The sequence below is a fragment of the Neomonachus schauinslandi genome, chromosome X, assembly GCF_002201575.2.
Source record: "Neomonachus schauinslandi chromosome X, ASM220157v2, whole genome shotgun sequence".
In the NCBI taxonomy this organism is placed as follows: domain Eukaryota; kingdom Metazoa; phylum Chordata; class Mammalia; order Carnivora; family Phocidae; genus Neomonachus; species Neomonachus schauinslandi.
The window spans coordinates 14,964,106-14,977,330 of record NC_058419.1 but is presented as its reverse complement, the minus strand read 5'-3'; the positions used below and the strand labels follow the sequence as shown (position 1 = coordinate 14,977,330).

The 13,225-nt window shown below is 39.8% G+C and overlaps 1 protein-coding gene across 1 annotated transcript in view; it reads left to right on the top strand.

Annotated features, from left to right (window-relative positions):
* The window catches only part of LOC110575939 (transmembrane 9 superfamily member 2-like), a 77,748-nt gene that overhangs the window by 50,602 nt on the left and 13,921 nt on the right, over positions 1-13,225 (top strand). Inside the window, exons 13-15 of the mRNA XM_044911915.1 lie at positions 8,299-8,458; positions 9,342-9,493; positions 11,324-11,435. Of these exons, the coding sequence (XP_044767850.1) occupies positions 8,299-8,458; positions 9,342-9,493; positions 11,324-11,435 (424 nt within the window). The remainder of the gene's footprint in view (positions 1-8,298; positions 8,459-9,341; positions 9,494-11,323; positions 11,436-13,225) is intronic.

The window sequence follows — 13,225 nt, the reverse complement described above, 5'->3', positions numbered from 1 at the left end:
TTTTTTTTTTTGAGATTTTGTTGGAATTCTTTTTTTTTTTTAAAGATTTTATTTATTTATTAGAGAGAGATTGAGAGAATGAGTTGGAGGAGGGGTAGGGGGAGAAGCAGGCTCCCCGATGAGCAGAGAGCCCCACATGGGACTCAATCTCAGGACCCTGGGATCATGACCTGAGCTGAATGAAGGCAGACGTTTAACCAACTGAGCCAGACACCTGGGCGCCTGGGACTTTGGGTTTCATCTCCTTAGTTAGCCTGGGCTACCATAACAAAATACCATAGACTGGGGTGGGGGACGCTTAAACAATAGAAATTTGATTTCTCACAGTTCTGGAGGCAGGGATGTTGGAGATCAGGGCACCAACAGGGTCAGGTCCTGGTGAGAGCTGTCTTCCTGGCTTGCAGATGACTGCCTTCTTACTGTTTCCTCACATGGCAGGTGGAGACGGTGAACTCTCATGTTCCTTCTCAGGAAGGCACCGATCTCGGGACACCTGGGTGGCTCAGTCGTTAAGCGTCTGCCTTCGGCTCTGGTCATGATCCCAGGGTCCTGGGATTGAGCCCCACATCAGGCTCCCTGCTCCTCAGGGGGCCTGCTTCTCCCTCTCCCACTCCCCCCGCTTGTGTTCCTGCTCTCGCTCTCTCTCTCTCTTTCAAATAAATAAAAATCTTTAAAAAAAAAAAAAAACAAAAACACCGATCTCATCATGAAGGCCCTACTCTCATGACCTCATCTAAGCTTAATCACCTCCCAAAGGCCTCACCTCCAAATACCATTACATAATGGATTAGGGCTTCAACATATGAATGGGGGGGGACACAATGCAGTACATAACACGTTTCATTTCTAATATTCTTTCCTTGATATGTTACAAAGGACAGTTTTTTTTTAAGATTATTTATTTGAGAGAGAGAGAGAATGAGAGAGAGAGCACATGAGAGGGGGGAGGGTCAGAGGGAGAAGCAGACTCCCCGCCGAGCAGGGAGCCCGATGCGGGACTCGATCCAGGGACTCCAGGATCATGACCTGAGCCGAAGGCAGTCGCCTAACCAACTGAGCCACCCAGGCACCCAAGGACAGTTTTTTTAAAGGAAAAAGTAGTGGATTATGTCTTAATTGTCATGTGGTACTTTAATTCCTATTTGTTACAAAGTTCCCACATCCGTGATGCTAGGAGTATGTTGCAATAGTGGAAGAGGTCCCATAGTGAAAGTTATACATAGTAAATTCAGTTGCGTTATGTTCTGATTAGTGACAAAGTGAGAGCAAATGCTTTAATAATGCTCTGTGACTGTGTGTCATGCAATAAATCATGCAATGCAGTGATGGGTTCTGTAGACCCATAATCATTCATCTCCATGTGGCTGGTTTCCCTCCAAACTCCAGGGAAAAAGATTAGATCATTGAAAGGATTGAACATTACAAGTTTGCACATCAAATACAGGAACCTCATAATTTTTGACTTATTTAAAATAAGGACAATGCACACCCCTCCCCTTCCCCACCTTGAATAGAGCCATCTGCTTTTCCTATAACTCTTTTCAAGGGAACTAGAATGGGTGGTCTTTTCTGAGGTGAATGCTTTATTACATTTCTGTAAGAAAGCGACGTCCTTGACAATACTTCAGATATTTGTTGCTTCAAGTTCAAGACTCAAACGAATCCAAAACTGAATAAATTTGGCAATGAAGTGCCATTGTGCAAAAGTCATTACACTGAATTGTAATACAAGGGATATTACATGCAAGAGTCAGTCAATAAGCCATTCACTATTCTCTGCATTATTTAGTTACTCATTCAACATAGTTATTGTGGTCTTTTTGGTTTTGTTTTGTTTTTGTTTTTACTATATTTAAGGCATTATGCGAGGCACTATAGAGGAAATAAATACAAATTGCCCCTGAATCTTTGCCTTCGTGGCTCAAGATGAATAATAGTGGCCCATTTTTCATCACACAGATGTTCCATCTAACTGCAATAATAAGTTACATCATTGAAATAGAAGATGTAAAAGAATTAGAATATACCATATCACTAAGCTTGATTAGACAAATTAAACAATGTCTGAAAAGCGTTAGCATTTGCAATGCACTATGAGCGGTTTTCATCATGTTTTCTATGGGATCAATTTTGAAGAATGTTTTACACAGAAAAATTTAAAAATTTGAGTAGAAATCCATAATAACATGGCTCAGGTTTACATGGACTATGAAATGATGCAGTGTCAAGCCATGGTTTTGTAAAAGTAAAAAAAAAAGAAATTTAAATTTGAAAAGCAAATTTAAATAATGGTGGTTGTGTCCTGGGTGGGTTTTTGGGTGGCTGGGGGACAGAAGCGTGAAGGAGACTGTTTATATCAGACTTACTTTTCACTCTTTTTTTTAACCTTTTGCATCATATACCATATGCATGTGTTATCTATTTTTATTTTATTATTTTTATTATTATTTTTAAGTAAGCTCCACGCCCTGAGATCAAGACCTGAGTTGATATCAAGAGATGCTTAACTCACCGACCCACCGAGGCGCCCCACCTATTTTTAAATAATTTCATTATAAACAACAATAACAACTCATAACCGTATATTAAAGTGGAGAGGTAGTGATAGAAGCTACCAGCACAGGCTTTATTTTTTTATTTCTTATTTTTTTAAAAGATTTTATTTATTTATTTGACAGAGAGAGACACAGCGAGAGAGGGAACACAAGCAGGGGGAATGGGAGAGGGAGAAGCAGGCTTTCTGCCGAGCGGGGAGTCTGACACAGGGCTCGATCCCAACACCCTGGGATCATGACCTGAGCCGAAGGCAGACGCTTAACGACTGAGCCACCCAGGCGCCCCTAACACAGGCTTTAGAGTCACACACACACACACACACGCGCGCGCGCGCCCCCATGCACACATACCCTACACTCCGCACGTGCATAGCAGTTCATTTCCCAGTTCTGCCTCCTTCTAGTTACCAGGCCTTGAGCAAATTGTGAATAATGCTGAATGAACATAGGGGTTCGGGCATCTCTTTGAGATTTTTGCCTTCTCTTTTATTAAATAGATGTTTTCTATGGCACCATTTTTATTCCTTTGTCATTTCTTCTATTATTTCTTTTGAATTATTTTCTTAGTGGTTACCTTACAGATTACAATTAAATTAATCAATATAAAAAAATTAATCAATGTATACTAATCTGATTTGGATTAATTCCAATTTAATTTCAATATTATACAAAAACTTTGCTCCCATATAGCTCCTTTCCCTCCTTCCTTCTTTGAGCTGCTGTTGCCATACAGATTACATCTTAATACTTTGCATGCTTGTCAACACAGATTTATAATGATCGCATTATGCAGTTGTCTTTTAAATTAGGCAAAAAAGATCTTCAACTAATATTTACTAATCATGGGTTGTTAGGCAATTGGTTTTACCTCTCTAATCTTGGCTTTCCTCATCTGTAGAATGCAAATCATGGTATTATCTACTTCATGGTTGCTGTGAGGATTAAATGGGATAATGTGTGTAATGGATTTGAAAGAGTGCCTAGCATATACTGAGTGCTCAATAAATGGTAGCTGTGGTTATCAGCTACTCTTGACTTCTGCCGTCATGCCTTTGCTCATGCTGTTCCATCTTTTTGTAATCACCTCTTTCCAATCCTCCAATGCCAAATTTCTGTTCTTTTTTATGTCCCAGCTCAAATGCTACCACTTCCATGTTCTGGAATTTTATAGTGTCTATTATCATTACTATAATACTTATCGCAGTGTTCCTTAGATTAGAGTTATTTGTGATATGCCTTATCTTACTATGCATTCTAAAACTCCTGAGGGTAAGTACCATGTCTTATTCATTTCTGTATCTTTCACAGCTTGTAACCAAGTGCCCTATATGGAGTATAAGTGCCTTCTATGGAGTAAGCACTCAGTAAATATCTACTGTATGATTGAATCAAGTGAATAATTTAAAAATGCAAAACAGATTCAGTTTCTTAGTTCTGTTAGTAGAATTGAATACAATTTTAAAGCAATAAACCAGGCATGATACGAAGGACATATTTCCCTCAAGTGGTTTAGGGGCTCTTTTAGGTAGATGGGAGAGAGAATTGTAAGGTACTGGCATTCTTATTTCTTAGAACATAGTAGGTTGAAAGAGAAGTTCAGTGCCTCATGGTATATCAATGTGCAAGTAGCTCATGTGGTGCCATAAATGGGCAGTGTAAAAATGGCTTTAAATTTAAAAGAAGAAGCATTTAGGCTAATGAACATAGATGTTCCCTAAAAGAAATTGAAGAAAGTAAGATTATTAAACCATATACTTTTCCTTCATGTAACCCCAAAAGTGGTAGGTAGGAAAAGGCAGAGGTAGCCTAGTTTGATGGGCATGTACCCAAACTTTACAATTAGAGACAAGCAAGTCTGAATTCCAGCACTTACTATTAGGCTCTCGGTATTAGGTAAGTGACTTTGGGGGAAATCCTATAACCTTCCTGATTGTCCATTTCCTTGCTGGGTAATGCCTTTGTCACAGAGTCATTTAGAGAAATAAATGAACTAATAGATTGTGAAATTTTCTGAGCTATAATGTACTTTTGATCACTCTTTTCTTCCGTATTCCTACTGCTCTGTGTTTATCATCTGCTATAGTATTTCCCATGTTGTATTGTAATTTATTTGTTTATCTCTGTCCCCCACTAGACTGAGTTTTTCAGAGCAAGGGTTCTTATTTATCTTTGAACACCAGGGCCTAACACATAGGTACTCAATAAATGTTTGATGAATGTGTGAATAAATGTTTCAGGTAGGAGATGAACCCAGATGACCTCTTAAATTTCCTTTTAGTTTTGCTGTTTAAGATTCCATGAAAAGGTCTAGAAATAATTAGAGATCAACAAAGGAAGAACTATTTAGAATATAAAAACTTGAAACTGAAGGGCAGTTACAGAATTGTTAAACACATATTAACATTCTAGAGTGTACTTTCAAGAGGGAAATTGTTGAGACGGGTTAATTGAGTTTATGTATAAGAAGGGAGGTTATGATTTGTCAAGTGAGAAATAATTTTTCTGGCCATGGAATGATAACAGCTGAAATGAATCTCTCAAAAGCTAGGAAATTTGGCAGAGGAATATTGTGGCTGAACAAATTCATTAGAGCAGAAAGGTATTAAGAAACATTTGAAGAAGTATGGTTAAATCATAGGAAACCAGATTCCCTTATTAAGATGTCAGAAACTAATGAGACCTAAGGTGGAGGTTTACTGTTGTTGCATTTATTGTTGTTTGAAAGAGCTTCGAACCATGTCTCTGGCAGGAGCATGTGTGAGCCTTTAAAAAGCACAATAGAGGTACCTACTAACATAGGTTTTAGTAGGGAGAAGAGCTCGTACACACAGTGGGGAGGGTGGAGCAGAAATAGTAACATGAAGGAAGAAATGGCTGAAGTTGGTTTATAATGAGAGATGAGGAACATCCAAAAAAAATGATCTTGAATAAGAAATTGGAGAACGGTGGCAGATAGGAAGGCAGCATTATATCCTAGAATTGGAATGGACCTTGAGAGAACTTCCAACTAAAGAATTAACCAGAGCCTTAGCTGGGGCGTCATGATGTGGCTGATGCCACATTCCCTCTCTCTGGTCTTTGACAAAATGTCTGGGGGAAGAGAAGATAGACCTGATTGGCAGGGTGGGTTCCCACCATAGAGGCCTTAGGATGGCACAGTGGCATGGAAACAGCTTGCTCGTGAAGAATCACACACACCTGAATTAGAATCCCAGCTCTGCCTCTTATCCACTGTCTGACCTTGAGCAAATTACCTAATACCCCTAAAAGACATGAAGAACTCTGTCTATTCAAGTGACTCCTATTTCTCATGTGCCTGGGTTGTTCATCTAATTTTTCTTTCTTTCTTTTTGACCTATTCAATTTTTTCTTTTTTCCTCCAGTTTTATTGAGAACTAATTGACATCCATCACTGTATAAGTTTAAGGCATACAGCATGATGGTTCAATTTACATATACTGTGCACTGATGACCACAATAGGTTCATCTCACATCTGTCATCTCCTATAGCTACAATAAAAGGCAAATAAAGAAGAAAAGGGAAAAAAAAATCTCTCCTTGTGATGAGAACTCTTAGGATTTACACTCTTAACTTCCCTATCTATCTATCACGCAGCAGCATTAGCGGAAGCCATCATGTTGTACATTAGTCCTTCATACGTACCTTTTGACCACCTTCTTCCCCCCACCCTGGCCCCAGTTAGCCACAAGTCCGATTTCTTTTTCTATGAGTTTGGTTTGCCTTTTTTTTCTTTTTTAAAGATTTATTTATTTATTTGAGAGAGAAAGAGAGCGAGCAGGGTATGGGCAGAGAGAGAGGAAGAGAATCCCAAGCAGACTCGCCATTGAGCGCAGAGCCCTCAGTCTCATGACCCTGAGATCACGACCCGAGTGGAAACCAAGAGTCAGATGCTAAACCGACTGAGCCACCCAGGTGCCCCGAGTTTGGGTTGCTTTTGTTTTTGCTTTAGATTCCACGTGTAAGTGAGATCATATGGTATTTGTCTTTCTCTTATTTCAGTTAACATAATGTCTTCAAAGTCCACCCATGTTGTCACAAATGATAGGATTTCCTCCATTTTTAGGCTGAATAATATTCCAGTGTATATATACACTGCAACTTCTTTATCCACTCATGTTTTGATGGGCACTTAAGGTGTTTTCATTTCTTCTCCTCCTCCTCCTCATCCTCTTCCTCCTAACGCTGCTTTCTAAGACATACTATTAGCTTTATGTTCTAACCCTTTTACTGAGGTTTTTATTCCCCTTGTCGTATTTCTAATTCCAAATAGCTCTTTTATTTCTCACCAGTCCTTAAAGTGTCATCTTGCTTCATGCTGCAGTGGCTCTTCTAATCTCTTTGTGGATGTCAGTCATAGATTTTCCTTTCTAGAGTTTTCCTCTGAGCTGCAGGGACCTTCTCTAAGAGGCTAGACCCTCCAGTCTTCTGCTGGGGTCGGGAAGGGAAGGTCTTTGGCTCTGCGGTGCAGGGGAGGGAATCTGCAGGTCTGTGAGTGTCTTGCGCTGACTTTCAACCAGTCCTGGTTTTGGCCACTCCTTCCCTCCCACTCACAGGGGTACCTGGCGCTACATATCCCTGAACCTTTTCTGGAGTTCTGTGGTATAACCTGAGTGGCCTCTCAACTTTTCCTACAGATGACTTGGGATACAGTTTTCCCAGTTGTACTAACTCAGTTACTACTTGTCCATCTGCTGTTTGCTTTCCAAAATTTGTTGCTAATGTCTTCTCTCCTGTATCCCCCATCCTTGTGTATTTGTGCCCTTTTAAAGTTCCTTTACTATCATTTTATCGGAGTTTTGAGGAGGCAGCAGAACTAAATGTGTGATTTCAATCTGCCATCTTTAACCAAAAGTCTCTCAGTGCTTCATGTCTTTTATATACATCATTTACATTTTAACCATCACCACCTTATACAGATTCATACCACTTTGTATCTGGTCTCCTTGTCTCTAGTTTCTCTTCCCTTAGGGCTGTCCTTCGCCATGCTGCAGACTCATCTGCCTGGAAGGCTGCGCTGTGTACCCCAGAGCTTTGAGTGTAAAACCCCTTCAGCTGCCTCCTGATGCTGCCAGGAGCAAGTCTACCTTCCTTACCCTGACATTCAAGGCCTTCCACAATCTAGCCTCTGCCCACTTCTTCACCCTCATTTTTAGGCTTTCAGAAGCACTCACATCCATACCCACATTCACCTGTAGCTTTGACCAAGCTTATCTGGAACCAATAGGGGCACAATAGCTGGGCTTGCCTGGTGATTTATCCAGTAGATTCAGCAGCTGACCTGTTGATTTTGAGTGACTGATTTAAAGCTCTTGTGTTAAGTGAACACTTGTTGGACTTGAGACTCATAGCCCATTTCAGTCTGGAATTCTGTTTTCAGTATATGCATGTTCTTAATTGTGTTCCCTATATTGCACATTGAGTTTTTCCGTGGTATATTACTCTACACCTTACTTATTTTCTGCTAGACTCTGGAGGTGCGAAGATGAGTAGGATGTAGAAATGATGTCTTATAATAAACTGCTGCCTTATTATATGGTATTGGGTTTAAGCCCCGGCTCAGTGGCTGGGTTTCCACAGTGAGACTTCATATTCTTCTAGGGTTTAGCCTTGTCATTTATTATATCCTTCCCACCAAAAGAATGTTCTGACATTCACATCAAGTATGATTATAACATTTTCCTGAAAGCATATTGTTTCCTGATGATGTTTTTTTCTCCCTAGTGTCGTCTTTGTCGACCTTTTCTTTATGAACCTGATTCTTTGGGTGGAAGGGTCATCGGCTGCAATCTCCTTTGGTACCCTGATAGGTATCCTTGCGATGTGGTTTGGAATTTCAGTACCATTAACATTTTTGGGTGCATACTTTGGAAGCAAGAAAAAGGTAAATTTGTAAAATACTGCTGTTGGCCATTGACTAATGTCTGAAATAATACCTCAATGTGTATATTACTATATATGGAATGTGAAATGTACCATTGGCAAAAACTACAAAGGATAATCATTTTGGAATAAAATATTTTTAAAAATTTTTAAAAATGAAACACAGTAATACTTCAAAAGACACTATTTAATGTACTTCCCACTTTATAGGTTGTTTATATTTCTGTCTATCTCTGTTGGATGAAATTAAAGGGACATATTGTCAAAAGGGGCACCCACACCCCAGTGTTTATAGCACAACGTCCACAATTACCAACATATGGAAAGAGCCCAAATGCCCATCAGCAGATGAATGGATAAAGATGTCATATGAACTCTATCTCTCTCTCTCTCTCTATATATATACTTTTTATATTGATGACAAATTTAACTGATAATATTTGGAGGTGTTAGATGAAATGTATTCATAAATTGATTCTGCCTATTTGTTTTTAAATTTTTTTAATTTATATTTCTGAGAGAGTGAGAGAGAGCACGAGTGGGGTTGGGGGGATACTGAGCAGGGAACCCGATGTGGGGCTCGATCCTAAGACCCAGGGATCATGACCTGAGCTGAAGGCAGATGCTTAAGTGACTGAGCCACCCAGGTGCCCCAATGTTGCCTATTTCTTTTCACTTTTTAAAATGCAGCTTCTAAAAGCTTTAAAACTGCATATATGGCTTGTATTATATTTCTATCACACAGTGGTCTAGGCTCTGCCCACATGACTGCTCTTGGAAGTGTTCCATGTCATGTTCCGATTCAGGATTCTGTGTTGTGATTATATGTATATAAATTCACCTCAATTTCATTCATTCTGATTTTCACTTGATTTCTTTTCGAGCAGTTTAAGCATCCAGTTCACACAAACCAGATTCCCCGTCATATTCCTCAGCAGAATTTCTTCACCAGACCACTTTTTGGCATCATAATCGGTGGCATTTTACCTTTTGGCTGTATTTTTATTCAACTGTTTTTCATTCTGAACAGTATCTGGTGAGTATTGGATCTTCATAATCTAAAAAAAATCTTAATTGTTGATCAATTAATTTTCCTGTATTTCAAGGAGGTTAAATTCTGGTATGGTAAAACTTCATTTGACACCCCCCCCCCACGCTTTTTAATCCAGGAAATGGCAATCTGACCCCAGGGGAATTTCCTAGGGAAATTTGACTTAATTCACAAGTTTTTCAAGACACTTTTTGATGGAAATTTCTATGCAGGTTTCCTTTTTAAAAAGTAATAGCCTCTTTTTAAGCCTTTCCAGATGACTTAGAAAGTTGGCTCACACTGTACTACTCTGAGCCTTTGCAGGGGGTGGGGCAGGGGTGTCCCTTGGAAGGAGGCGCCTAAAGATGAGAAGAGGCAGCCCTGATGTATCTCTCTTTTCTGTACTGACCTTCCATGCAAGATCTCAGAGTTCCTCTGCTAAAAATACTTTGAAGACCACTGACTCTGGGTCTTCATCTGTCCTGAGCTGTAAGTAATGTTTTTCTGCTCTCCTGTCTGTCAGCTGTTAGCTCTGTTGTCAGCATGCCTGCTCCTTACAGTGTTCCTCTTTCTATTTGTTACTTTGAAACTGTCGTGATTTAAGAATTCTGATATGTAAAGTAAGAACCCGTGCTCTCTGATGCAAGTTCGACAGCTTCAGCTTCTCCAAGTCCTTTTTTTTTCTTAATTCCTGATTCTTGACTGCATTCTCGTTTCAGGGGCGGGTTGAGTGGGGTGGTGCTGCAGAGGGAGTTTTGGAGATGGGGCAAAGTCCCCATAAAATCCAAGGCAGTAGCCAGCTGTGTGTGTTTAGAATGCTTGTGTCCCAAAGCAGTCTTTCAGACACAGCTTTCAAGTCCTCAAAAGTTAGGCTTAATCATGCACATTAATTGCTCACCTTTTAAACAGCATTGTGCCAAATTTGTTTAAAAGATAAGCAATAAAATTTGTTACCTTGTCAGCAACTAAATATTTAACCTGCTGCAAAATAGATTATAGTAACCGCATTTTCCAGATGTTTTTGATGGGAAAATAATTTTCAAGTGAAAACTAGAAGAGTCTTCAGACAAGTTTTATTTCAATGAAACAGAGTGTGCTTGCTGTATGCAACTTTGTATATGTTCATTATCTACAGAGATGATTTTCCCCAAGCCCCATCCCTCGCCCTTGTGCCCAGGGATACATTCTGCAGGAGATTTTAAAATGGGGTATCGATTGGTTCCTCAGTTTCTTTTCTTTAGGAGGCTTTTAAAATTGCTCATCCCAATTTAGTCAGCTCGGCTCTGTAATAATGAAAGAAATGACTCTGTTCCTCCAAAGTCTGGCAGAAATGTAATCCACACACAGAGCTTTAAGAAGATGCACATCTGAAAGTATATTTGATAGAATTTTGTGTGCTGTGCTATCAAGACCTATTGGGGGAGGCTGCCTGTCAATAGAGCTTCAAAGGCAAGGCAGTATTTGATTCTGTGGTTTTGTGTTATATAACGTAGTTGCTGGCATTTTTGCACTTACAACCTTCCGTTGCTAAAAAGAAAGCACAGTTTAAAATGTGCATAAAGAAAATGACAGAGATACTGATGGGTCTCAACTGAATACTGAATGACGTGAGCAGAGAATTATGGGTAAGTAGCCACACAGATACGACCTGGACAAGATCAGGCAGAACTCTGAAGCCACACAGGTCAGGGAGTATCTTTTGGATACTGGATGGATAGATAAAGGTTTGGAATGAGTTGCTAAGGTTTGAGAAGTGTGGCCGTCTCTTGTATGGATTTAGATTGGGCTTTCTGTGTACTGTGAAGTTAATTTTAAAGCTGTCATTTTTATTTTCAGGTCTCATCAGATGTACTTCATGTTTGGCTTCCTTTTCTTGGTCTTTATAATTCTCCTGATTACCTGTTCAGAAGCTACAGTTTTGCTGTGTTATTTCCATTTGTGCGCTGAGGTAAAGACCTAAGAAACGAATGTATCTTATGCTTCCAAAACTCGTGTTATTGGAATTAGAAGCCTGTGTTGAGAAAGGAATTGAAACAACTGTTAACTGCATGGTTTCTAGAATGTGGGATCAGTTTTATATTGTGTTTTCCTGATGACACATTTTGATTTTGATGCAGCTATCAAGTTAATGCGACTTTGATGGAAAATTTAAACAGAAAGCAATTTCTCTCTGGCTAGTTACTATAATTGCTGCATAATATTCAGTTAACATAGAAAAATATAGGGAACTGATCTGATATTTGGACATATAAAAGATCTGGTTCAATGTAGCTTTTTTTTTTTTTAACAATTAAAATTTTCTCCGCTTAGGCCAGCATTGTGTTTTATGGGTTTGAGATTGCTGCTAAAGGCCCTTTCTCTTATTTTCATTTCATGCCTTTTGGTTACCATGGACATAAATAGTTCTGTTTACCCCACTCCACCCGCATTTTTTTTTCTGATGTCATTCTGGATAATTAAGGTGGTAGTGAACATTATTTTCGTAAATCCCCTACATCCTTCTTGTTTTGGTAGTTAAATGTCACTCTCTAAAGGTGACAATAGAGAGTTTAGGGAATGGTTATCATATACATGATGTCTGAGAGCATTTTCATAGGCATATGATGTGTATATTTCTATTTCTTAGATGGGGTGCCTGGGTGGCTCAGTCAGTTAAGCATCTGACTCTTGATCTCAGCTCAGGTCTTGATATCAGGGTCATGAGTTCAAGCCCCACTGGAGCCTAGTTAAAAAAAAAAAGAAATGTTTTGGAGGCTCCCAAGACCACCCACATATTTGGCAGCTTACTGGAAGGACTTATGGGACTCAGCATAAAGATGTATGCATGGCTAGGGCCTATTATAGCCAAAGGATACATAACAGAATCAGCAAGGGGAGAAGACACAGGTGGAGTCTGGAGAACTCTACATACAGTCTTCCTATGCTTTCTCTTTTCCACGAGAGGATACATCAATTGTGCTCCTTTCTCCAGCAGTAAAAAATATAGTAATAGATGTGTGATGTTTGTGCCCAGGGAAGCCCATTAGAGACTCTGCATCCAAGGTCTTCATTAGGAGATAGTCACATAGGCACCCTCTGCCTAGCAACTACAAAAATTCCAGACTCCCAAAAGGAAAGCAAGTGCTCATCATAAATCACATTGTTTGTACAGTCTAGGTATAGCAAACCAGTCTTATCAGTCAGGGAATGATTAAATGCCAAATTCCCAGATGTAAGCCAAGGGCCAACCTTGCAAGCAGACCCTTCTAAAGATAGTAACTTCAGACCTGCTATGTTAACTCTTTTCTGTACTGTAGGTCTCCTTGACCCTCGACCACAGTGCCTTTACATTAAAATTTTTTTTCTGTCTTTTTAAAAAAATTTTTAAAAAATTTTTATTTATTTGAGAGAGAGAGCATGAGCAGGGGACAGAGGGAGAAACAGACTCCCTGCTGAGCAGGGAGCCTGATGTGGGGCTCGATCCCAGGACCCTGGGATCATGACCTGAGCCGAAGGCAGATGCTTAACCAACGGAGCCCCCCGGGGGCCCCCTCCTTTTTTTTTTTTTTTTTTTTTTTTAAGTAGGCTCCACCGCCCAGTGTGGGGCTTGAATTCAACCTTGAGATCAAGAATCGCATGCTCTCCCCACTGAGCCAGCCAGGTTCCCCTACAGTAAAATTAGCATCATCAGGAGCCTGTAGAATACGCAGAACTTGCGTATTGACCTCAGTCATGCCTCCCTGGGTCCCAAATTCAGCT